Source organism: Zeus faber (assembly GCF_960531495.2).
Source record: "Zeus faber genome assembly, chromosome: 13".
NCBI lineage: Eukaryota > Metazoa > Chordata > Actinopteri > Zeiformes > Zeidae > Zeus > Zeus faber.
The window spans coordinates 25,425,572-25,451,699 of NC_137198.1; the positions used below are offsets into that span (position 1 = coordinate 25,425,572).

A 26,128-nucleotide genomic window follows, 5' to 3' on the forward strand; every position below is an offset into this window, starting at 1 on the left:
AGCAAGCTGTGATGCACTGTGTGTTTTGACACCTTTCTATCATAGCAGAATTAACTTTTTCAACAATTTGTGCTACAGAAGCTCTTCTGTGGGATCGGACCGGACAGGCGAGGCTTGACTCCCCACGTGCATCAATGAGCCCAGGGGCGTCCATGACCCTGTCGCCGCTTCACTAGTTGTCCTTCCTTGGACTACTTTTGGTAGGTACTAACCACTGCCTACTGGGAACACCCCACAAGACCTGCTGTTTGGAGATGCTCTGACCCAGTCGTCTAGCCATTACAATTGTGCCTTTGTCAAAGTGGCTCAGATCCTTACGCTTGCCCATTTGTCCTCCTTCCAACACATCAACTTCACGAATTGACTGTTTACTCGCTGCCTAATATATCCCACCCCTTGACAGGTGCCATTGGAACGAGATGAGAAATATTATTCACTTCACCTGTCAGTGGTTTTAATGTTGTGGCTGATCAATGTATGTTTGTTTGAATTGTTTGTGTTTATTGCTGCAACAATGTTAATGCTGCTATCTTGGCCAGGTCACTCTTGATAAAAAGATTTTAATGTCAATGAGATTTTTTACCTGGTTAAATAAAGGATATATATACCTTCTCCAGATCCGTGAGCTTTTCCTGGAGCTGCCTCTTCTCCGTCTCAGCCTTGGAGAGGGATTGTCTCGCCTGCCGCAGCTCCTCCTCGAGGCCGGAGACGCGTCCTGCCAGAACAGATCAGTGTCAGTGCGCCCATTTTATCTCTTATCCCCAGCAACATTACTTTTAATAGTAATAAAATTCATATCGGATCGAGAATGAATTTGTATCATGTTGATTTTGTATCAAAAAGAGTCCGAGTGAAGAGACTGTAGAGTAGAAAGATAAATGAATGTAGATCAAAGGGTGAGGGGAGGGATGGATACAATTCAATTATATTGTATTATACAGTATATATAATTTGTGAACCTATTTCCAAAATTGTATTAACTCTTGTTTGGAAGTTTTACAAACATTTTCCGGTTAAATTACCGGAACAGCCACAAATGACATGAATTTTATGTAAGATGTAGCATCAAACTCAAAAGTTGGTGGCAACTCTCATTATAAGGGGTGTCACGATTCGGATTTGAAAATCCATCAAAATGGGCATTCGAATTCGAACTTCAAAATCACAAGGAAGTTCACGATTATCCCTGTATTTTTGTGGGTAACATTGTCCCACATGGATCTTGGAGCCCAAGGCAAAATAAATGTGATCTCTAATGTAACATAATCTGTCTAAATAAACTGCGTTCTGCATCGCTGAAGCAGAGCTTTTCCAGCTGAGCTGAGCGAGTGGGGGGGATTGTGAAATAGTATGAAATATTTTGTTTCGATTTATTCCACTACAAAAAAAAACAAAAACATTATTTATAATGATTTTATGTGACTGTACTCAAATCTACCAATTGGAAAAAAAAGTGTTTTTCTTAAACCTAGAATGGTATAGCGAGCTGCCTCATCGATACCGGATTTAAACGATATTGAATCCCATCGAGGCCCTTTGTATCGAAAATGAACGGTATGGGAGATCCTCTCCCATCAGTCCCATCCCCGGGTCATCCACCCACCCATCAGGTCCGTGATGGTCTCGGAGCCCTGGCTGTGCTCCCGGCGTTCGGCCTCCAGTGCCGCCTGCAGGCCGATGCACTCCTTCTCCAGGCTCAGTTTGCCACGCTCCAGCACGCAGCACTTGTCCTGCAGCTCGCGCCCGTGGGCCTCCAGCTGCTGCAGCTGCTTGGCACCCTCCGTCTGGGCCTTCCGTAGGCGGGATGCCGTCTCCGTCTCGGCGCGCAGCAGCGCGTTGGCCTCCTCCAGCTGGCAGTGGCAGCGGAGGAAACATTAAAACATGTCACGAAAGGGCACTTGCCTTAGATAAACTGCTTGTTGAAACACTTTCTTCGTATTTCATAAAAAAATATATACAGGGCAATATATATTTACAGTGTATATACACCACGTTCCAAATTATTATATAAATGATATTTTTCTCAGATTTTCCTAAATAGTAGATGCAAATGACAGTCAGTATAATTTTAAAGTCATCAACCGTTAGGGTAAAATTCAAATGTTATTGAACAAACCTCCCAATGATAACAGTATTTCTGTCAAAAATAAAAAACTCAAAATGCACTGTTCCAAATTATTATGCACAACAGATTTTCAAAACATTTTAAAGGTTTTAAACTGGAAATGTTCATTTGTTGAATTTGCAGCATGAGGAGGTCATATTTACTGAAATCAAAAGCTATTTCAATCAAAAACATCTTAACAGGCCAAGTTCCATGTTAACATAGGAGCCTTCTTTGATATCACCTTCACAATTCTTGCATCCATTGAACTTGTGAGTTTTTGGAGAGTTTCTGCTTGAATTTCTTTGCAGGACGTCAGAACAGCCTCCCAGAGCTGCTGTTTTGATGCAAACTGCCTCCCACCCTCATAGATCTTTTGCTTGAGGATGCTCCAAACGTTCTCAATAGGGTGGAGGTCAGGGGAGGATGGGGGCCACACCATGAGTTTCTCTCCTTTTATGGCCATAGCAGCCAATGACACAGAGGTATTCTTTGCAGCATGAGATGGTGCATTGTCATGCGTGGAGATGATTTTGCTACGGGAGGCACGGTTCTTCTTTTTGTGCCATGGAAGAAAGTGCTCAGTCAGAAACTCTATATACTTGGCAGAGGTCATTTTCACACCTTCAGGGACCCTAAAGGGGCCTACCAGCTCTCTCCCCATGATTCTGGCCCAAAACATGACTCTGCCACCTCCTTGCTGACGTCGCAGCCTTGTTGGGACATGGTGGCCATCCACCAACCATCCACTACTCCATCCATCTGGACCATCCAGGGTTGCACGGCACTCATCAGTAAACAAGACTGTTTGAAAATGAGTCTTCATGTATTTCTGGGCCCACTGCAACCGTTTCTGCTTGTGAGCATTGCTTAGGTGTGGCCCAATAGTAGGTTTATGCACAACTGCACAAGCCTCTGCAGGATCCTACACCTTGAGGTTCGCTGGACTCCAGAGGCACCAGCAGCTTCAAATACCTGTTTGCTGCTTTGTAACGGCATTTTAGCAGCTGCTCTCTTAATCCCATGAATTTGTCTGGCAGAAACCTTCCTCATGATGCCTTTATCTGCACCAACCCATCTGTGCTCTGAATCAGCCACAACTCTCTCCACAGTACGATGATCACACTTAAGTTTTTGTGAAATATCTAATGTTTTCATACCTTGTTCAAGGCATTGTACTATTTGAGGCTTTTCGGCAGCAGAGATCCTTTTTCTTTCCCATATTGCTTGAAATCTGTGGCCTGCTTAATAATGTGGAACGTCCTTCTTAAGTAGTTTTCCTTTAATGGGGCTCACCTGGCAAAGTAATTATCACAGGTGTCTGAGATGATTTCAGTGATCAAAAGAGCCCTGAGACACAATACCATCCAAAAAAAAAAAATTTATTAAAGGTTTAGGACTCTTAAATCCAATTTGCATAATAATTTGGCACGTGGTGTATATCGGGTGCAACGGCTCACAAAACTCATGGTTCATATCACGGTTTTGAGTCACGGATCAGATCAGCAAAAAAAAACAAAAGGGAGACAAACATAACTTTGCTTTCACGTTAATAAGAATCCAAATTTCATGAAAGTCGTTTCAGAATGCAGCGAGCCACAGTCAAAACACATTGTATTTGTTTACTCTTGAATCTTGAAGCGCAGACGCATATCAGCGACATACAGCAGCATACATACAGCACAACATGTTAGCAGCAACACAGTGCGATATACCCTAAACCAATCATTGCGCTTCAGAATAAAACACGAACAGAATAAAAGACGAATGTGTTGTGTCTTTCTTCTTTTCACTGCAACTCTGCATCCAGATTAAGGGAAATATTACTTTTAAAAGTAACAGCGGCAGAAAAACTGTATTTCACTATGATCGTTAAATTTAGCAATAATCCGCTATTCACATGCGTGCTGAACCGTGGGAGGCGATCCGTACAGATCAACTACGTTCCCTTACACCATTAATATATATATATTAGTGCTGTCAAAGTTTACGAATTAATAGCACGTTAACGCAATCATTTTTTAATCGCCGCTAATTGTTTTTTCTTTACACTGTTGATGCATTTCCCCCATTGTGACTTTCTTTGTTGTGACGAGGAAACAGCTTAAAACCTGTGTTAGCGTTAGTATGGCTATAGCTCGATGCATTGCTTTTGAAACAGAAAAATCTTTCTTTGGTGTCAAATGCGAATAAATAAAGAAATGTGATTAATCGTGTGATATTGGGGCGATTAATTGTAATTCGTTGTTTTTAACCATTTGACAGCCCCAATATTCTGCATATATACACAGTATATCTCCAGGTCTCCGGTGTCCATCTGTGATGATCACACAGTGCTTGAGAACTGGTGTGAAGGGACTCGCCTGTCTCTGGAGGTGGATGTTCTTCTCGTTGGAGATGTGGGAATTCTGGTTCCTCTTCTTCATGTCGTCTAGCTGGTCTCGAAGGCTGTTGACTGAAGAGCAGAGAGAATCTGTAGTTCTTTCAATGTTCACTAAGACCAATCCAAAACTACATTTATAATTTCCAAATAAATTGATTTTAAATAAAAAAATGTGAATGACATTTGAATTGCAGCTACTACTGGTAGACGACCTAAAGAGTAAGTTCTTGAATGCATATTTGTGTATTCCTGAAACTGTAGGAAAAGCAAGACAATATCATTGAGTCCACTTTTTCCCGTTGGCGGGTGCATTTAAAAGTGCTACTGACCACCCTACACAACAACATCTCCCCGCAGTCCAAGCCTCCCCTCACCATCGTTCTCCAGGCAGCGCTTGCGGTCAGCCTCGCTCTCGGCCTTGCGGTGGCTCTCCAGGCTCTTGTGCTGCAGCAGGGCCTTCTCCCTCTCCAGCTGCCTCACGCTGGACTCCAGGGCCTTCCTGCTGCTCACCTGCGCTCAGCAGTTTTCATATAAAATTGCGTCACAAAATTCCTTGCCATCCCTTCAAAAGCCCCAATTCTGAACAACATTGCTAGAACGCTGGCTAGATTTTGTAATAACTTGCCAAAATGTAATAAATTTGACCTTTCTTACATAGCAACACCCTCATTTTGGAAGAAACATCTTAAGTGCAAAACGTAATAAGTTGAAGCATTTTTTTAACAAGCGCATGTCTGGTAGAATTTTGACTTTCTAACACATTTATATGACACATACAGTCCTGTGTTCTACAATGGAAGATGAAACTGCCAGTTTAAGGCAGGGAAGCAGTCTTTGTGACTCAGTTGCAAAACACTGAAGGCCCCCCCCCCCACCCCCGCTGGCTCACCGTTCCCTGTTTATTGAACGTTTCTTAATATTTTACATGTCGCATGTCCAATTGCACCAAATTCAACACTGCACGCCCTTGGGTCCTCTGCAATACACCCGCCAAGTGAGAAGTAGATGAACGGTTTCTCAAGATAATCGAAGGGCATACAGACGGACAGATTCTGTCCTTTATAGTTGGATCAGAGGACAAGGTGGTATTACGTAATAAAGGTCCGACTTGTGACATTTCGGCAAGATATTACAAAATGTGGCATTGTTACGCGGTCTGTTGGCTGTCCAGGGAGGGAAGAGCGGCAGGGAGGTGCTGCTGGGAACATTTGATTTATTTTGAACATGATGTGTTGATAACAGGGGATGCATTCACATTAATCATTAAAACGTGTTTGATTCTGGCACTCTGGGGTTGCAGAACCGTGACAGATTTACTGGAGCACAGCGACAGCAGGAGGCAAAGTCTAGGTTACATTCCAATGACAATGCAGTAGCGCGAAAACCTTGGACCTTGCACCATAAAGAAAGGTTTAATATTGTGCTTGTATTCAACTGAATATCTCCTTACATTACATTACATTTAGCAGACGCTTTTATCCAAAGCGACTTACAATTATTCAAACACCGACGGACGCAGCCAGTCAGGAGCAATTAGGGGTTAAGTGTCTTGCTCAAGGACACTACAGCATGCTAGCAGGAGGAGCCTGGGATTGACCAGCAACCTTTAGATCACTAGACCACCAGCTCAATCAATGGAATCCCCACTGTAGCCTTCAAACATTAGTTATTATTTAAACATTAGTCGGTGAGAACCAATCAACCGACCAACCAACCAATGAAAAACTCATTGGTTGGTCACAGGAAAAAAAATAAAAAAATCCATTTGGAACCTGCACTTTGTCAAAATTAAGCTTAAAAACAGTGGCGTAGTCCCCGGTCTCTGGCTTAGTAATGTACCCACTAAGAAAGCTCCAGGATTTCTGAAGCGTGGATCCTACTATCGGCAGGACGGAAATGGAGGAAGTAAAAGGGATTGAGGGACGAGGGGTATCTTTTCACAGTAGCTAGCTCACCTCCTCCTCCAGCTCTTTGGAAATCTTCTCCAGGCGGCTGCTGGAGGTCCTGCGCAACAGAAAAGTGCAATTATTGTGATTCTGGTCGCGTGCCGAGGTCGATATGTGGGAGTTGTGGTAGCGCGTCTCCTTTACCTGTATTTGTGCTCTAGGTAATCCTTGACCTGCATCTCGTTGTTCAGCTGCTCCTGCAGCAGGTGAAGCTTCTTCTGCAGTGCCGCTGACTGGTTGGAGAGAAGATAGGTTTCAGTGAGAACCTGCGTCTTTATTACATGCCTTTTTAAAATTACTATTTAATCTCATCTATCTTTCTTCTACTGGGAAGAATGCATATAAAACTGAAATACTTGTGGAGAAAAGCATTCTTTGCGTGTCAGCAAGTTGTGTTTGATTGTCCAGTTTAACTGGAAAGCTACATACCCCTGGGCCATATCAGAAGCAACATGTCAGTGCGCGAAAGCCGCACAGCAACGCTTCTGATACGCTGCCATTTTAATCAACACGGAAGGTCCCATCAAACAGAAGCACAAGCTTCATGAAGACAGCATGCTGCATGGCTCCTAAAGCCCTCGCATTCCTTTACGACTCTTATTTTTCCGGACGCAAAGCGTAAACTGGAGCATAGATTCCCATAGAGATCCATTCAAAAGATGTATTTAGTGAAAATATTTAATTACCAAGCCTGGTATGCTTCAACGACATCACTAATGTGGCATCCTAAGGTGTACTACTGAGTTAACAAACTAATACATTTTCTCCCACAACAAACCTGACTTATGTAAATACAATATTATCATTTCAGCAGGAAAACAACACAACAATCCCGCCCCGGAATAGACTTTTAGGAATAGATTTGACTTCATACTTGGGAAGTAGTTTTATAGATTTCATTGGTCTGGTATACCGTACCTGTCGGCAACACGGAGGACAGTGGAAGCAAGACAGTCTCCTTGCTGCTTGGAGTCACTACGTGTGGCCTCTAGCCAAAGTTGCCAAGTAACAGATTTCAGTAGTAGAGAAATCTGTTATTTATAAGGTATTTTACAAGTATACAATAATAAACATAATATACAAGAACATATCCATTGCATGTTTTACTAACTTTTAATAATCGAACCGCAATTAACTGCCAACAAAAATAATCTAAATACACTATTACAGAAACAGTTCTATAAAACACATAAATGGATTTTGGAAATCTCCTGCATTCTCCTCTAGTTAATGGGACGAACCCACGGCTGCCGTCCCTGGCTTCTCCTTGAGACTCACAGAGAACCGGCACTGGCTTCCTCCTGTATTTATAGATTATTATTCATTCCAGCGATCAAACTCGCTGTGTTCAAGCCAGAAGCCACTGCTGTGTGAGATAAAGACGGAATGAAGATGGACCCGGAAATTGACTAATCATCAAATGAAGCAACGCTTTTAGTGTTGCTGACATGTTGCTGACGAAGTCGCTTCTGGTATGGCCCAAGGGTTAGGATGTTTCAGGTTGCCAAGAATGCTGGATTAATGCCAAAACTATGTGCTGAATCAGAGGGATCAGATGATGAAATCCTCTTTGGTGTCATTAACATTTGGCTTATAATCTCTCTTGCGGTATTAAATTAGAATTACCGCAACATCGCCGAGCCCTGCGGTTGTGTTTGGTTCCCTGTCAAGGCTGAGGGGAACATTTCCATAGCTGCGGTAACCCAATGTGCAGAGTTGGCACAACAGCACCTACCTCTCCTTCCCTGGCGGTGGACTTATTGTGATCAACAGTGGAATTGTTTGATGCGCTTAGAAGCCTGTGGTTGGAAAAGAACAACAAGTCCACCCCATGAATATATTTGAATTATTAAGCAGGTTGCACGTAACAGCTTTTTTCTTCCGGAATAGAAATAGAAACAGTAATTAAAATTAAATTTATAATAATTATTAGTAAATTAAAACACTAAACACAATAAAATGAATCTGTGCGAATCAGTGAAAAAAACAAACAAACAAAAAAACAGCCATACTGGTCCTCCTTGAAGTAGGTGAAGCCAACGAATGGCAGCTGGTTTCCCACAAAGGCCTTGGGTGTCGGGAACGTCTCTACGTCGCCCTTAACTTCCTCAATGTCATCAAAGTTACTGGTGTCTATGTCGCTACTCAGCTCCGGGACGACCGGGGCTACGGCTGGGGGAGAGGGGGAAACAAGAGATGATGTGCAAAGGAGATCAAGAGGAAGCGAGGAAGCAGAGCAGAAGATTGGCCAAATGGTAAGCAGTGTGCGCATATAATGAGAGTAAACAGGGGAAAATCAAGATGTCCCAAAAAGTAATTTGGTCATGAAAGTATCTGGACATGAACTAAGTGACTTCAATGAATCTACCTTTCCTTTCCAGTCAAGGTTTAAGAGTTAAACTTGTCAAAGTCTACTATTTATTCTCCTCCACAATACAAAATCAGTCCTTTTCTATATTCTGAAGACGCTGTGATACTGACTGCCTCGGATGGTATCGAATGTCCACTGATCGTTCCTGAAGAAAGGGTGTCGCTTGATCTCCTCCACACCATTCCTGCCTAACCGCACCTCCCTGCGAAGCAAAGAGAGCGGTTTCAAACTGTGAACTTCTCAATCCACTCTTGTATGCGTGAGACCGGTTGCGCCAGAGCCTCCCACTGGGTTGGATTACACCCCTCTTAAATCCATATACCTGTCTGTCAGAAAAGCGCAGATGATATTTTTGGCCTCTTTGGAGATGTCCACGTCGTCAGGGAAGTTGAGGGAGTTTTTGTGGTCCATGATCTTACTGTATGTCCCCACCAGGGAGTCGGCGTAGAAGGGCGTGTCGCCTGGCCAAGATCAAACAACTATTAGGAACACGTCGGAAGAATCTCTTCAATCGGTACCAAAAAAAAAAAAGATTTAGCCCAAAATTCGATTTGATCACATAAAAAGGCTGTAATTAGTTGTGATACAGCGGACTTACCAACGAGCATTTCGAAGATGAAAACTCCGACGGACCACCAGTCACACTCCCTCCCGTAGTATCCGTCGCCCCCCTGGGACTTCAGCACCTCAGGGGAGATGTAGTCCGGCGTGCCCACAGCTGTGTCACAGTGAACCATGCCAGTCTGAAACAACACATCGCCGCCCGAAAATCATTTTTGCATTTAGACCGAGGACACGACAAGTTTTGACAGCAAGCAAGTGCTGCATCCAAAGCACATCTGTGCAGTTCTACAGGCCTGTTGACCTCACAATGCAGTGTAGGATACGTTTGCCAGTGCAGTGTGCAGTTCATAATGTACGCCAGTACATCAACTAGATGTACTAGATGAACAGTCAACTAGAGATCGGATCTCGGAGGGGACGAGGGCCACCACCCGCCCCTGGTCCAGAGGTCCCAGACCCAGAGGAAGGAAAATAAAAAGGAACACAGCACCTGGTATTCCCAGGCAATCTCCCATCCATGTACTAGCCAGGCCCGACCCCGTTTGGGACTGATCCGATCCTATATCGGTATTGGGTGCGAATCCTGACGTTGGATATCAGACTGACGTTGCCAATCCAAATACGACTCCATAGCTTGCACTGAACCACGAATTCGCCATTTTATTTAGTTCATTGAATTGTCTGCCTCCTTGAGAATTCAACTTGGCAAATAATTAACCTGTGAAGCGCAATGCGCAAAAAGCAGACCTGCCACCCTTGGGAAAATATTTGTGGTACCACAATAGTGTAACAGGGAGTCTCCGTGGCGTTTGAGTTACTGCAGCTAAATGACTCCATCAGTTATTCACACCGTAGCCGTCTCGTAACGAGGCTCATCACATCATATGCGAGCTGCTACGGCTAACTACAGTATATACAGTATACAAACTAATCTCATTAGGATATACCCCTTGAAATGCATCATCTCATAAAGAAACTGAACATGTTTACCAACTAGAGATGCATCAATTGCAATTTTCTTGGCCGATTCGGATTCCTGATTTTTTTTAAAGGCTGACCTGCCTATTATGATTTTGGCCGATTCTGATCTTCATTCAATTGTATTGTATTGTTCAAACATTGATTATTAAATATCTTTTACATTGTCGTCCAATCATTTTGAACTTTATATCCGTGATTGGAGAAATCAAATTTTCTGGGGATATATTGGGTATATCTGTTGTATGTCAATGACAAAAACATCATGTGATCTGACCAGGCTCACATGATAGGACAGCTGCACATACTGCTGCAATTTACAGTTACCACAATAGTGAGATTGCTGATTTTGACACTGTGTTTATTATTGTTCATTATTCACTATGACATCACAGACATCATATTCTATTTTATTGCATCCTATGTTTCAGACATATTGTAAAATACTGCATACTAACTTGCTGTACTAAATAATATTGCTAGTATGCAATTTTGGACACAGCATAAACACTAGAGACTAAAAAGAGTTAAATAGAGACAGACTAGTGCTGTGCTATATTGACAAAAACAAATATCACAGTATTTTTGCAGATTACCTTGATATTGATAATGTGGCGATATTTTGGGATGACTATTGGCGATTTCATGAGATAGTCACATAAAGGAAATATTTGAGAAACATTTATTTATTGTATTCAGCCTTGAAGGCAACCTTTAACGATATCGCGTCATATGATGAACTTGATATTACATGGATATATGGGCTAGCCCTGAGACACACATGGCAATCTTGAAGGATTTCCACTTGATGGCACTCACAGCGTCCATCTTCATGCAGGTGCCAAAGTCGGCCAGCTTGAGGTGGCCATGGCGGTCCAACAGCATGTTGTCGGGCTTGACGTCGCGGTGGATGAAGCCCATGGAGTGGATGGCGTCCAGTGCCATCACCACCTCGGCCGTGTAGAACTTGGCCCACTTCTCCGGAACGTCGTAGGTGCTGGTCAGGTTGACCAGGTCGCCTCCCGGCATATACTCCATCACCATGTAGAGATGGTGCTCGTCCTGAAACGCGCAGCACAACTGCGGAGCCGCACAAAAATCATGTGGTTACAATGACAGCACATGACTTACAAACAGCAGACTAAGTGCCATCGCCATACATCGCTCTGGAAAGTCAATTCGCTTCTTGAAGTGTTCAATCAAATGGTCAATAAGTGTTTTGGTTTAATATGAAGGCTCCAAACTTGGGACATCCTCATCTGATGCGACCTTTTCCCAATTAGACATGACTGCGTAAAGAAGCTTTCACACAGGACACGAGGCAAGTTCGCAGAGTATGGAACGCCATTTGAGTCAATATTAATTAACTAATTAATTAAAGTCAGCCTCAAATACAGACCGGGAGAAAAACTGATCGAGCTGGGGTGCAGCTCCGGTGCTGAGCTCCACTCCCAAATAAAGCAAATAAAGAGTGTGTTTTATTGTAGATGTATTTAATTTACTCCATTTCCTACTGCTGAGTAGCAGATTGCAGATTGCTTCTGGGGCAAATGGTCCGCTATGAGCACTCTCGCTCTCCAGCGCTTCAAGCAGGAAGTGGTGGGTTCAAGGCAAACTCAGAAAACTGCAATTCCCCCATCGGCTGTGACTTTTAGGGTAGCTACTACCTCTCTGTTTTTTACCATACATGTGTTTGCATGCGATGGGATCCAGACGGAAGTGTGATTTGAAATTCATACTAAAATATAATCAAATATACTCATTAAACAGGGGGAATTAGATATAAAAGCCTGCCTTTAATATAAGCCTGCTGCCAATAAAGGACGAGTACCCTCTGCAGTTTAGGGTTGGGACAGCATAAAAATGTTCAAACCGGTTTGATATGAAGCCAAACACCAGACCGGTATACCGATGTGGCAGACCAAGCGGACCGGTATACCATTGTGGCGGGGCATAGTTAAGTCGTGGCTGCAGACGGCAGCGGGACAGCTGTCCCGAATGTGCCAAATTCGCACCCAAGCGGTGCTGATTTGTCCGATTCAGGACAAGAAGCTTTCTTAATGTTTGTCTGTGTCGGATCGGCATACAGGGCTTGGCAGCCTTTCATGAGCAAGCCGCAGAGGAGCCGCATGGAACACGCTGCCCTGTGTCCGTACTTATTCCGTCCGAGTTTCTTCTAAACTCAACAAAAACATGTCTTGAAATTAAATATCTGTGGGAAAACAACTATACATACTTAAATAAATATAAATTAAACATGGCAATATAAAGTTACTGTCATGTCTGTATTTTTGTCTGTCTTTTTAAAAACAATCCCGGGACTCAGATTGCCTAACTATGTGACTATGTATGTGTGTAAAGCGACTTTGGGTCCCTTGAAAGGCGCTATATTAATTAAAGCCATTATTATTATTATTGTTGTTATTATATCTTATTTTAATGACAGTGACACAGGGAATAGTCATGATCATATCTTGTAGGTAACATTTATTTTCTATTGGTCACATATTGTTTATCTCCATTGCATTTAAACACCGCTGCTCTGCCCATTTGGTCGAAACCTGTTTCCATGACAGGGCTTTCCTTCCAAGGTCCGGATAAATCCGTAAGGAAGGGTTGTAGAGCTCGGGGAATTCAGACACCGGAAAAATCAGTTTCTGCTCCATATTGTGCAGACACTTCTCTTCGCCTCTGCTTCACTTCTTGTTTCTATTGGCCCAGCAGGGGTTTTTTCACAGTGCGCCGCACGGCAACAATACACAACAATGAGTTTAGAGCACAGAGGTCTTACCTGGACGACCCAGGGACTGTTGGAGAAGGCCATGATGTCTCTCTCCTCCCAGAAGAAGGCAGAGTCAGAGCGCTTGATCATCTCAAACTTACTGAGCAGCTTCATGGCGTAAACCTTCTGAGACGCTTTGTGCCTCACCTGCACAAATAATGTATCGATCAGGCACCTAGTAATTGATTTACAGCTTATAGCTCAGGGATAGAGTGGGTCGTCTCGTGATCGGAAGATTGCCGGTTCAATCTACTGTTACTCCCGGTGGCGTGCTTAAGTGTCCTTGAGCAAGACACTTAACCCCCCAGCTGCTATATGGCAGCCCACTGCTCACACGTCAGTTACTAGGATGGGTAAAATGCAGAGAAATACATTTCTTTGCCTGAGTACTTGTACTCTGTGCAATGACAATTAGTTTAATCTAATCTAATCTAATATGGGATTTGACGAAAGACTGGACCTTTTCATTCCAAGATTGTTTTTGGCCGAGCAAAGTGTTTCAAAAAGTTGGGAGCAGTGGCTCAGGGGAGGTAGAGCAGGTCGTCTAGTAATCGGAAGATTGGTTAGTTCCCCCCACACCCAGGGGGGTTGGGGTTTAATTCAAGATTGATAGAGGGCAGATTACAGTTTGTGGCAGAACAAGTCCTATATTTCAAATTGTTAATTAAATGTGATCATATTTCAGAAATTTCGTTTTCATTTTTAATGAATGAAGATCACTACAGCTTGTTTGGTCAATGTTTTGCCATTATTAATGGACGCCAACTGGGATAAATTTTTTAAAAAGGGTTGCGGTGTAGAGAAGGGGGGATGAAAGTTTTTCTGCCCCTAAAGAGGGGCCCAATGAAAAGAGTTTGCGAACAAATGGCCTAGCTCGACCTTTTAGTGTAAAGGGAATTACACTCCTATAATCAAGGCGCATCCAACACCTGTGATTGTTTAAAATCAATAACAATGGAATCCTAATTCACTTTAAATGAAAGAAAACTATTCAGAGGAAGAGGGTACCCACCAGCTGAACCTCACCGAACGCCCCTCGGCCGATCACTTTAACCCTTTCAAAGTCTTCTGATTTCATCTGAAGGTCCCGAAATTGTCCAATTACTTTTTCATCTGAAGTGGACAAGATAACACTTTAAATGTGAAAATGAAAGTGAAAATGAAAGTGAACATCCACCGATCACAACAATGTGACTGTATGTAGTTGTAGCTCAAATTCAGAATGAATTAACACACAGCTAGACGTGTGTTTTGGACATGGCGACATGTTTCTTGAACAGGAAGGATTCTCCATTATGCGACTGCTAAACCGACTGTTTCACATGGGAAACATCAAATTGACCTTCTGTCACTTCGCCTCACACAAAGTACTTACATCTGTTTAAGAAGGTCTCGATGTTTTTGTTCTTCCGTAGCGCGGGGTAATCCAGGTCTAAAACCAGGGCATTCACAGAGTCCTGCAGGGAGAGAGAGAGAGAGGGCAGGGGGTTGGCAAAGTTGGCCTAGAAAACAAAGTTAACCATGGAGGAAAGAAGCATTGTCTGTCTGTTAAATTCCACGGTGAAAACAATACAAGGAATAATAAACAAGCAAAATGGATATTCAGCTATAGTTCAGCTGATTAGAACACCATTGATAATGCAACGGAACCAAATTGGGTTTTACTTTGTGGAATTCTGACCATGCGATGTTCTGAAAAATCAACAATTTCTAGTTGATGGTTCGTGCAAACAGTGACAAACATTCAACGCCAGAGACTGAGACCCAAAGCTTCATTTTCAGCTCAAGTTCCACATAGGAAGTCAGGAAATTAAATATGGCCTAAGCTTGTGTAGTGCACGGCGACGTTAACGATTCATTTTTTGAGAAACGTATCCCCCTGCAGCAACCGTCTGTCCTTTCGAAACCGCAGAGAACATAAAACTCAACCTGCATGCCGTAGAAACTATTAAAAAAAAGCTTCCATAGTTAAACCGCCTATCTAACCGTTTGTTCGAAAGGCACTCATCATTATAACACGCACTAGAAAGACTTTGAGTTTGTGGTTGAAACCGAAAGAACAGCTCATCGCAGAAAGGCGGCACCAATATCCCCCCTGTTCAGTTATATTTTATACTAAGACAAATGACAATATGAAGGAGAAAGCCGGCCAAAGTTTCCACTTTGGGCAGCCAGTTGTAATGAGTTGATCTTTGCAGGTGCAGATGGATGCAATGCGGATGCAATTGCAACAAAATCCATAGCACAAAACATCTTGTTATGGCAGTGCCACATGTAACCAGCTATCGGTCCTTGCATCTACTTCAGATTTGGGCCACAGATTTCATTCACAGGGGGACGAGAGTTTGATTCAGGAAATTTAAATAAGGTCAAGCTACTTTTTTTTTTCTTTTCTTTTTTTCAAGGAAGTGAGGAAGTGGATGGGGAGAATCAAAACAGTGGGACATGAGACCCGACTCTGATCCAGTGCCATCACTCTAGTCTCTATCTAGTCTCTCCCAATCTCTCTCTCTAGTCTCTCTCTAGTCTCTCACATCCCTCTCTCTCCTTCACTTCCCCATTAAAGGACTGACCTCACACAAAACTACTATTTAAGGCAAAAAAAAGTACATAGGCTTTTTTTATTTTTTTTTTTAGGGGGGGGGGTTCTCTCTCTTGCACACGCACACGCACACACACACACACACACACACACACACACACACACACACACACACACAGACACACAGATCTCCCTGCAACTAAGCGATACAGGAAATGATCCACCCCGCCCCGCAGACAGCAGATAATTTCAATGGGTCATGAAGCTTGTTCCCTGTGTGCAAGTCATTTCCTCTGCGGCAGCATTCTGCGCTGCGTGAGCCTGCTGACCAAGAAGAAGTGGAAGAAAGGCAGTTTTATGGCCACGCATGGCAGACGTGGGTGAGAATGTACACAACGCACACATGGAGACAGACTTGTCCCCCCAGTGTTTGCATGCACACCCATGCACTACAAGGATGACTAAATAACCTCTGCCTCAGCTGCATACTTATGGCTAAAATGATAATCACGATTATTTTGCTCAATATTGTGACCATGATTATTTATCATGATTATTCATCCATTTTGGTTCTCTGGTATAACATTAGGAGACATGGGCACGGCTCTCAGGTTCAGGTGGAAAGCGCTCCAAGCAGAAAGTGATGCTGCGTTCACAGGAACTTGGTAAACTGTAATTTGAGACGGAAGTGATGCTGCATTCACGGGAACTCGCAAACCATCAGTACTGGCATCGGCCATCGGCCAAATCATTATTTTAAAAGTCATATCGGCCATGAATCGGTGCATCCTTAATCTTTTTGGTATATTTTACATTTTGGATGTAAAGAAATGTAAACAGAATTGTTTACATACATTAAATCTTGAATGTAAAGGAAGGCTCTGGTATTTTTTATTGTAAGCCTTATCTTTGGATCACTGGAAGTCAACCTCCTATCCAGAGTGATTGGCGTCGGAATCTTTGAAATTGTTTTAAATCTTTTACATTTATCCAGCTGAGTGCCGCTATTCTCTCAATACTGGATCAATTTAAAAAGATTCTGATGTCAATGACTTGGATTCACCCCATATGACTGAAAAGTAAGGCAGGGTCCGACACTAACTTTTGGAAGAGGTTGAAAATTTGGCAACCATGCATGTTTCATCTTTTGGTTGCCATTTGGCTCACCAAATGGTTGCCGAAGTTCAATCATTGTATTATTAAGTGAGAAAATTTGATATATCAATTGACAAAAATTATCAACCGCCTGCTGTTGAGCCCTGTAAGATTTTGGCTAAAGATCACTGGAGTTAATTGCTCGGGCAGATATTTGCCATCAGTCCACTTCATATGTGACAATGTATAGGTAAATGTTGGCTGGAAAATGTATGTGCTTTGTAGTTAAAGACAATCAAGCAAGTACTTTGAAAGCTCTCTGAGAATTGTGATTCATTGAAAGATGGTAAAGGAGGAATGGGGCACGACTCGTAGATTCATTAAGATTATTTTCTGCACATAACACATGGAGAGGGGGTAATCGGGGAGAGACTCACAGAGAAAGTGTTCCCATTATACACTGTTTCACGCCCTAGGCTTTTATGTTGCCAAATAATTACCAGAAGATTGTAGCTAGGTACTGTAGCACATATAAATAAATTAACACTAAACCCACCCAGACAAGTTAAACCAGGGATTGTCAAGACATCCCCTGGAGAACTTGCATTTACCCATTGTGGCTGTTCAGTCCACGCCCCTACGCAGAAAGTTGGACGACGTTCCACTGTCATACATTTGTGCCCGAAGAGCAAGTCAAGTAATTGGTGCTACCTATACTCTTTATTATTTTTCCTATCTTGCCTATAGGAAGAGCCGAGCTGGCCTGGCCCGCTTCTGCTTCAGACACCACCCCTACACGAGTGCGCCACCCATGGCAAATAGTCGATATTCGCTTTGAACAGCCAAATCCGATTGAACTGACATAATTCTGAGTCAGGTACATCCCTAAAGTAAATATAAACATTGGGAATCAGGCATCAAGACCTGCAGTGTAAATAAAGTCTTTGACCAGCTTTGAATTGGTTACGTGGGATCTTGTTGTTCTTGGTTACACAGGGGAACGGGGGGGGGGCAAGCTGTTCCCATCTGCTTCCATTAGCGTTTACCATTAGAAAAATAAAATGTCTCTGGGGAATGTTTCTGAGCTGCTCTGTCAAATAATTAATTCATAAATACTAACTACCTGACATGTGTCTGGGAAAGCATAAAGGTCATCGGCAATCAGCTTTAAAATGTTAATGTGCCCCGCATGTCTCTGTAGACAGCCTCTTCTCTTCATATCCGGTGTCATAATCCTGCTTAGAACTGTAGTTCCACGGACCTTATCTTGTGTTTTGTGGCAGTCAGCCGAAGGAGTTAAGAACTGCAATGCCACCTTAAAGAAGGAACCGCATGGAACCTTAAAAAAATAAATCATTTTGGCCACTGCTGTAGACTCTGACTGACTCAGTGTCAGAGTGTTGGCTCACATAGCAAAGTCTCCCTAAGCCAAGAATAAGTATTGTTCGCTGACGGCACTATCGGGCCAAGTCCTCATACATCAAGTAGATTGTGCTTGCCCCCCCCCTTTTTTTTTTTAAATATCAGCTATACTGTTATCAAGCCAAGAGGTTGTGTTTGGTTGCTTAGCAACCCCTGATAAAAAAAAATAATACAATACATGGGACTGAGAGGAGCTGTATTTGGCTATAGAGAAGTAGCAGCATGGCAGCGTTTCATATGCACCCACCACAAACTGACTCCCTTTTATTGAATCAACCTGCTGCTGCTAGCATGACATAACATTAACCTCAAAAAGGGAGAAATAACTAATTCAAGGCCACAGCTGACCCCCTACCCCCCCCAAATACTCCTCCAAAAGCCCCAACCTCCCCTCGTATCGTCTCTTGGCATCTGGAACAGAACTCCGTGCTCTGGCCTTTAAAAGGGCTTGACGGCTAGAATGCCAATGTTTTTATCGAATTCCAGACGTTTAAAAATAGTTGTGGGCCTTTGAAAAGGGGACGGGGGGGTGGGGGCAGAGTGGGGACGGTGTTGGATTGGGGCGGCGGCGGGGGGTGTCAGGCTGGGCCCCATCATTCTCAAAGAATGACAGAAGACTGCAAGAATGCCACCAAAAGACTTATTAGTCAACACAGCTGAAGACCCTTGCAGCGTGTCTTGAGCGTTTTGTCCATATAACTGTGACGAGAGGTTAAATTACTCTGAGCAAAACAAAATACGCATCATAATTACGTACCTCATAACACACATTTTGGTTAACTCAAATTATAGATGTAGGTATTGCCTCACAATCTACACAAACAGATCACAGCTTCAGTTTTGCAGAGATTGGATGAGTGACCGAATCCATGTCTTTAGTGTTTATGTGGAAATGTCCACAACAATGTAAACAGAGTATGCAGAGAGAGAGGGAGAGAGAGAGAAACAGAGAAAGAGTGAAAGAGTGATCATGTTTCAGCAACAGGTTGTGAGGGAATGGTAATGCTGAGACCAGATGGAGAGAACATACGTGGGAGTTTCTTCTCTCCTCTCCTCCTCCCATCCCTGAACCACTGCCCTCACTCAAAGCTAAAAATACACTCAGACCCAGGTAAATAAACTTGCAAAGCCATAGGGCAACAATGTCAGTTCTGCATACAGTTATTTTTCGTAAAAGTATTAAGCATTCATCTTATCCATCTAGCCAACATTCACTGTTTGTTTTCACTTGGCTGTGATGAAGCCATTGTCGATTCAGCCGTTGAGACCGGAGGGAGATAAATTCAATGTTTCGACGTATGAGTGACTGAACACCTTGATGTGATCGAACTAAAACCGGTTTACGGTTTATATTTTGTTGGAGAGTTAATCAGAAGAGACACCACCTCAAACATTCTGCACTGCTTACTTATGCGCTGCTGGGGCTTGACCATGGCCCCCCCGCCCGGTTTAAATGCCTCCTGTCAAATAATAACAAGAGCTCCACAGTTTAAGATGGATTCTTCTCAGAACCATCTGCTGCTGATTTTCAAATGTTTTTTTTATTAGATCTGAGCGATATTCGCAAAATCTAATATCACACTTTTTATTGACTAATGCCTCGCTCTCAATTATTGGAGAGGACTACATAAAAGTGGGATTATTGCTACTGAGAACAGCTAGAACAGCCAACATAATTTAGAAAATTGCATTATTTGACTATAATGCAGCCTTAAAAACTGCATGTAACTATATCACAATATTATGACAACGAGAATCCCAGTGGATATCTAGTCTTGCATCACAATATTGCCCTAGTCTTTATGTCCGTTAAAAAGACTTCCCAACATACGACTCTTTCAGATTCCCTTTTAAAAAAAAGAAAGGTCATGTGGTTGTTTCCCTGTTCTCTGTATGCAGGGTTCCTACACATTTTCCATTTCAAAATTCCATACTCTACCAGACTCAAATTTCCAGATTTCTCAGTGGATTTTTCAGAGCATATTGGACATCTGAGCAAAAATAGCTAGATGTTTATATAAATAAGTGGTTTTAAAATCCTACTGCAACATGCATGTTACATTCTGACTATGTGCTGTAGGCTATTATGTTGCCAAATAATTACTAGAAGATTGTAGCTAGGTACTGTAGCAATTAACACTAAACCCACCCAGACAAGTTAAACCAGGGATTGTCAAGACATCCCCTGGAGAACTTGCATTTACCCATTGTGGCCGTTCAGTCCACGTCCCTACGCAGAAAGTTGTCATACATTTTTGCCCAAAGAGCAAGTCAAGTAATTGGTGCTACCTATACTCTTATTATTTTCCCTTAAAGTCCCTGTAAAGTGAATTCAGTGATTTGTTTCTAAACGCATTATACATTTTATAAAGTCATTGCTTAAGACATGTGAAAAGACTATGAACAATGTAGGGCTGAATTGTAGCGTTAGACCATTAAACAGTTTCTCACCATTCTTGTGGTCTGGATTTTTTGGGCGGGCCTAAATCATGACTCGATGACGTTGAGCGGTCATACTTTGCCTGGTCGCTCCCCTAACACTATATAAACACCAGGTCCGAATTGGAGCATCAGTGGTGAAATAAGCTAAGCTATCTGAAATAAGCTAAGTTTGGGATAGAACGCTGGTTTGGGAATAAACACCTGGAGTAAAAGGCGTCCAGGGAGGCCGTGAACTCATGCCACGGATGCCCAGAACAAAAAAGAACCGTCCCGTTGGTTTGACCACGCAGGGTTTGGTTATGTTAGCATTAGCTGCATGCGAGCAAGCCGGGGTGCCTCAAATGTTCAGACAAGCTTAATATTTGGTTATGTGTGATGCTATGTATATACCGTATTTCCTCAAATAGTGAACGGGGCCTTTATTTACCTCAACTGCAGAGGGTACCAGGCCATTATTGGAAGCAGGCTTATATACAGGCTTTTATATGTAATTTCCTTCTGTTTTAATAAGTATATTTGATCATATTTTTGTATGAATTTTAAATCAAACTTCCTTCTAGGTGCCATGCCATGCAAACACATGTATGGTGAAAAAAGAGAGAGCTAGTAGCAACCCTAAAAGTGGTACTTTCGGTGGTAACCCATGGGGGAGTTACAGTTTTCCGAGTTCGCCTTGAATGTACCACTTCCTACTTGGAGTGCTGGAGAGTAGGGATGCCAAGGTGAGGAATTTTTCCCACCGGTGAATAAACTTATGGTAACACCGGACATCAACAACGGGGGCACACGTGGAGTGTCCATTATACACGGGCGCTAATGACGGATGGAGGGAGACAGTTCCGATCTATACCTGATTCAAGGTCTCCTATAGCCTTATCTCCTCTCCTCCCGTGATAAGACGACTGTGCTGCAACTCTGCTGTGCACGCATAAGCAGCCACTTTCACTTTTGCAGCGTCTGACTAAGTATTGATGCGATTTTATTTTTTCATTTGATTATCGTCGCCGCTGATACCCGAACATTAACAAAATGGGTTTTATTTCTAGATTACTAAGAAGCTAAACGACAGTGGGCAAATTATATAATCAGTGTACGACCGAACATCATGTGACAGCAGTAACACCGATAACAGTGGAAACCCTACTGGAGAGCGAGAGCACACATGGCAGGGCATTTGCCCCAAGAAGCGATCTGCCATGTAGCAGGAGGAAATGGAGTAAATAAAATACATCTACAATAAAAACACTGTTTTTATTTGCATTGTTTTGGTGCGGTGCTCCGCACCAGAACAGCACTACCGCTCCAATCAGTTTTTCCCCCAGTCTGTGTTTGATGCAGGCTTTATTTGTTCCTGCAGACCATGCCCCCGGCATCTATAAAGGTCAGTTTTTTATTTAACTACCTGTTTATATTTGAGGAATACGGTATGCAATTCAAAGATATTGGCGCATTTTCGTTCAAACTAATTTGGTCTCCAATGTCCGGATTTGGTACAGTTATAAGGCACTTGGGGCAGAGCTGTTTTGCAGGCTGTGACGTACAGGCAGCTCGGCGTAGGAGTGTGCGTTCAGTCGCACGCCATACTTCTTGCCTTGCTTTGTTTCGATAAAATCAAGCTCGCTATGGCCCGTGCTCTCTCACGCAGTGGTCTGCATGCTCCAAGTGCCATGAAAAACACTCAATTTATTTTTTAGAAATTATGAATTTTATATTTTTGTAAACAGAATAGGGGCAATAGACTGGAAACACAAATATTTTTCAATACTCCTTCCCACCCCCCATACTTATCCAGACCTGGAAATTACTTTCAAATTCCATACTCTTCCATTCTGCGTAGGAACACTGTGTATGAGATGACATCAGGAGTATGTGCACCGGGCGCCCTCAGCAGCTGACGTTTCACCGTGACTAGTTATTACATAAGGCATCGTCCCAGCACTGGGGCTTATGCATTATGCAGCGCTCTCAACCTTTTGTGGTGACTGGTTTACAAAAAGTGCTTTGGATCCAAGTCCTAAAAAAAGCGAAAGCTTCTTCATTATTTTACTCCACTTCTAGAGAGGATTTGTTCACAGTAAAGTGAGGCATTAAGGAAAGGGCGCCAATATGCGCTTGACGGGCAGGAAAAAAAAAATGCAATCGCATTACATAGCCTGGACAACTGATGAAGGCTTTATACTAGATCATTACACATATGATGGGGTCCAGGAAGGCACCAAATTCTCCTTGCTAGGGGCGACAAATCCAAAACACTGAAGGATAAAGATTTTCTATTTGTATCATTTTAACATTGACGTAAAGTTAGAATGTGCTATTACTCTACAATACTATAGGTTCTTGCTCAATCTGAACTTGCATACAAAGTTGAGGAGAGCATTGCACTTTGCGGTTTACAAAAGGTGTGACCTTCTTTGCACTACAGCAATATTAAAACCATCACAAACTTGCCACTAATTCCAATCCCTTCCCCTTTTTGACTAAATAACGGCCCGAGGAAAGACCTGACCGTCTCACAGAGCAGAGAAGGTGCGGGGCAGAAAAGGATTGGCTTGTTTTGCTAAAAAAGAAAGGCAAAAAAAAAAGAAAGAAAGAAATTGGCCGGGGCCAATGTCCCCAGCGCCTTATAAGGCAGTGTTTCTCCCAGCCAGCGAGCATGTTGCAGCTGCAGCGAAGGAGCCCGGGGCCCGCTGCTCCCTGCGAGCCCCACAGCTGTGCTCCCAGAATGGAAGGGACCACCGCTAGCAGGCAAGCAGAGCAAAAGGCAGAAAGAGAAGTCTGGAAATGTACTAAAGAGGTATAGAGGTGAAAAAAAAATAGACAGGTGGGTAAATGGAGCAAAAGAAGACTTGTAAACAATAACAAGCGGTGACAGTGGAAGAAAAAGGGGAAGTAGAAGGGGGATGAAAGTTAAACACATCTGACAAGAGGTGGTGGCAGAAGTGAGGGATTGGTCAAAATAGGTGAAACAAAAACACAAACAGACACAGGGGCACGAGAATGAAAATACTCACAATGGAAAAAGAAAAGATGCAGCGGAGGGAGGAAGAAAAGTCACAATGAACAGAAAAATGGCAAACAAACACTTTGTGTACTTTGGAAAACAAACTTCTGACTGAGACCTTGATCGGTATCACTGTGTACAGATGGTTTCAAAGGGTGTTGTGGGGTTGACTGCGTAAGGGGGAAAAAAAAAGGCGTCCGAAAGTGTCCTAGCAGATAATGTTGATGAGGGTAAATGATGTGGAAGAAAGCTTCCAACGTCATCTCTGCAGAGGGAAGTCGAATAGTGCATTGCACACACACAAAATAGACCTGACCATCCACATTCAGACAGAGTACAGGTATATTATGTGATTGGTTTGTTTCGGGTGAATGGTGCCATATCAATCTCGCCTCCAACAGCTGGTGAAAGCATCAGCCTACTCCTGTAGTGAGTAACTTGCAGTTTTACTCATCATTTTACAACAACCGTTGTAACGACATGAATATTATTTTTGTCAATTTGGGCATAATTGAGACATTTGTGATCGTTTGGATAAGGATTTCTGTCCGTGCTGCAACTTGATGCACTTCACTTACAAAATAGGTTTTCAAAACATGATAATAAATAAATAGAATTTAAAAATGTATATAAGCTCAAATTGGAAAATCGGGCCCTATCGACCAAAGCAAGAACATGAGCAAGCTGCGTGCGTTTATGTGCTTAAACAAATGTTCTTTGCTTGCACGAAACTCCTTATCAGTTTAACCTCTCATTTCTGGTTTTGTTGCTACAAGTTGAGAAACAGTTCTGAATGACAGGGCCAAGACCAGCCTGGAGCAGGAGTGAAGCTGTAGAGCCAAGTCAAATTTATTATTAATAACAACAACAACAACAACAGTATCCTGCACCAACTAATCATAGATCAGATCAACCATGGTTGTTAAAAGCTATCCAGTGATGGCTAAAATGAAATACCCTGTGTGTGTTCAATAAACCAAACAAGAGGACATCTAGAGGGAGGCGTAAAGACTCACAGTGAAAGAAAGGAGATAAGGCTAAAAGTGAAAAGGGGAAAGAAATCATGGCCATTTGGAGGCTCTGAGAGGAACTTTGAGCCTTGTATGTTGCTGCCAACTATTTACTCAATGAGGTCATTTCCTTGAGGACAACAGAAAGGCAAAGCAAATGCAGTCCAAGTTGTCGTTATTGTTGTTTGTAAAGTGTGCTGTTTCCTATTGCATGCTCTCTGTAAACACCCACTGTGCTCCAGACTGTCAAGTGGCCTTATTCATTCAGCAACGTCGCATCCACAAATATATATCATTGCAGCTCGCACAGCGGAGGAGGCCTGCTGAAACCTGAGGTTGTATTTTTGATAGAATACCCATAGAACCATTACAACGGATACATCAACGTAGGTGAATTCCAGCTGACAGGGAAGACGCAGAATGGTCCAGTAACTCAGGGCTGTAACCTTGCTCCTCTGTGGGGCTTTGAACGTCCCTATTCAACTTCCTCTGAATTAATTCCCCATTTTATGTAACTAGTCATATATTTACATGTCTGCTTCCACTTACAAACTGCCCCCCTTGTCATTTTCACTAAGGGGGTTTGCAAAGAGATTGTTATGACACTTAATATACTGCATCATTACATTAGACATGTGTTAGGGCATGTGTGAGAAACTCACACTCGTCTTCCATCCTTCTCTATCTAGGCAGCAGCACCAAAGTAGCTAAATATGGAAGACTGCAGCCTGGGCCCTCCTACGCATGCTTCCCACTCCAACTCTTGTCCTCAACACTCACCACCTCTATATCTCCTAACTTGTATGCAGGAAATAAACAGGACCAATGTTCAGCCGGCAATGCTGCTGACCGGCAATGCTGCTGACCGTACAAAGGGAGGTCAGGGAAAACTTGATGTGACGCGACTCAAAATAAAGAAAAAGACGAACCACAGCATCTAAAATGCCTCTAGCCCCATGCACCACTGAAGCCACTTCGTTAGTTAGCGCTGAAATTACAGCTCATTATTAGTTAGGTCTAACGCCAACTCCAGTCTAACTACAGCAGCAATGGCAATTTGTAACATTTCTCATGAGGCTCTTGGTATCACTTTGTTGTCCTATCAAGTTATTGATGGGGAACACATTGTGACACATGAAGAAGCAAGTGCACAGTGGTGTTTTTTTGTTTTGTTTTGTTATTTTACTGCACAGCAACTTTGAATTCTTGGATGAAACTCTGGGTGGAAGGTAGGCGGATGAAAATAAATTCCATTAAATTGCTTTTAAATGATTTACATCCTCATATAGCTACAGGTACATCAGATATAGTTTTTTCCCAAAACAGGTTTGAAGAAAAGAAGAATTTTAAAAAGGTGGCACAGAGTTGCAAAAATACAGTTTATGTAATGCCAGCCAAATGTGCAATTGCTTAATGGAAGGGTTATACATACTCCACAATGTTGATATGGTGGTACCCTGCTGCATTCCAGCATGATCTGACAACTCT

The 26,128-nt window shown here is 42.7% G+C and overlaps 1 protein-coding gene across 1 annotated transcript in view; it reads right to left on the bottom strand.

Annotated features, from left to right (window-relative positions):
* Positions 1–26,128, bottom strand: part of rock2a (rho-associated, coiled-coil containing protein kinase 2a) — a 42,861-nt gene that overhangs the window by 15,391 nt on the left and 1,342 nt on the right. Inside the window, exons 2-16 of the mRNA XM_080012383.1 lie at positions 14,504–14,585; positions 14,141–14,241; positions 13,138–13,275; positions 11,166–11,426; positions 9,403–9,547; positions 9,127–9,265; positions 8,915–9,006; positions 8,446–8,605; positions 8,169–8,232; positions 6,578–6,666; positions 6,443–6,491; positions 4,862–4,997; positions 4,468–4,559; positions 1,604–1,850; positions 609–715 (exon numbers count right to left, since the gene is read on the bottom strand). Coding sequence (XP_079868509.1) covers positions 609–715; positions 1,604–1,850; positions 4,468–4,559; positions 4,862–4,997; positions 6,443–6,491; positions 6,578–6,666; positions 8,169–8,232; positions 8,446–8,605; positions 8,915–9,006; positions 9,127–9,265; positions 9,403–9,547; positions 11,166–11,426; positions 13,138–13,275; positions 14,141–14,241; positions 14,504–14,585 — 1,902 coding nt within the window. The remainder of the gene's footprint in view (positions 1–608; positions 716–1,603; positions 1,851–4,467; positions 4,560–4,861; positions 4,998–6,442; positions 6,492–6,577; positions 6,667–8,168; positions 8,233–8,445; positions 8,606–8,914; positions 9,007–9,126; positions 9,266–9,402; positions 9,548–11,165; positions 11,427–13,137; positions 13,276–14,140; positions 14,242–14,503; positions 14,586–26,128) is intronic.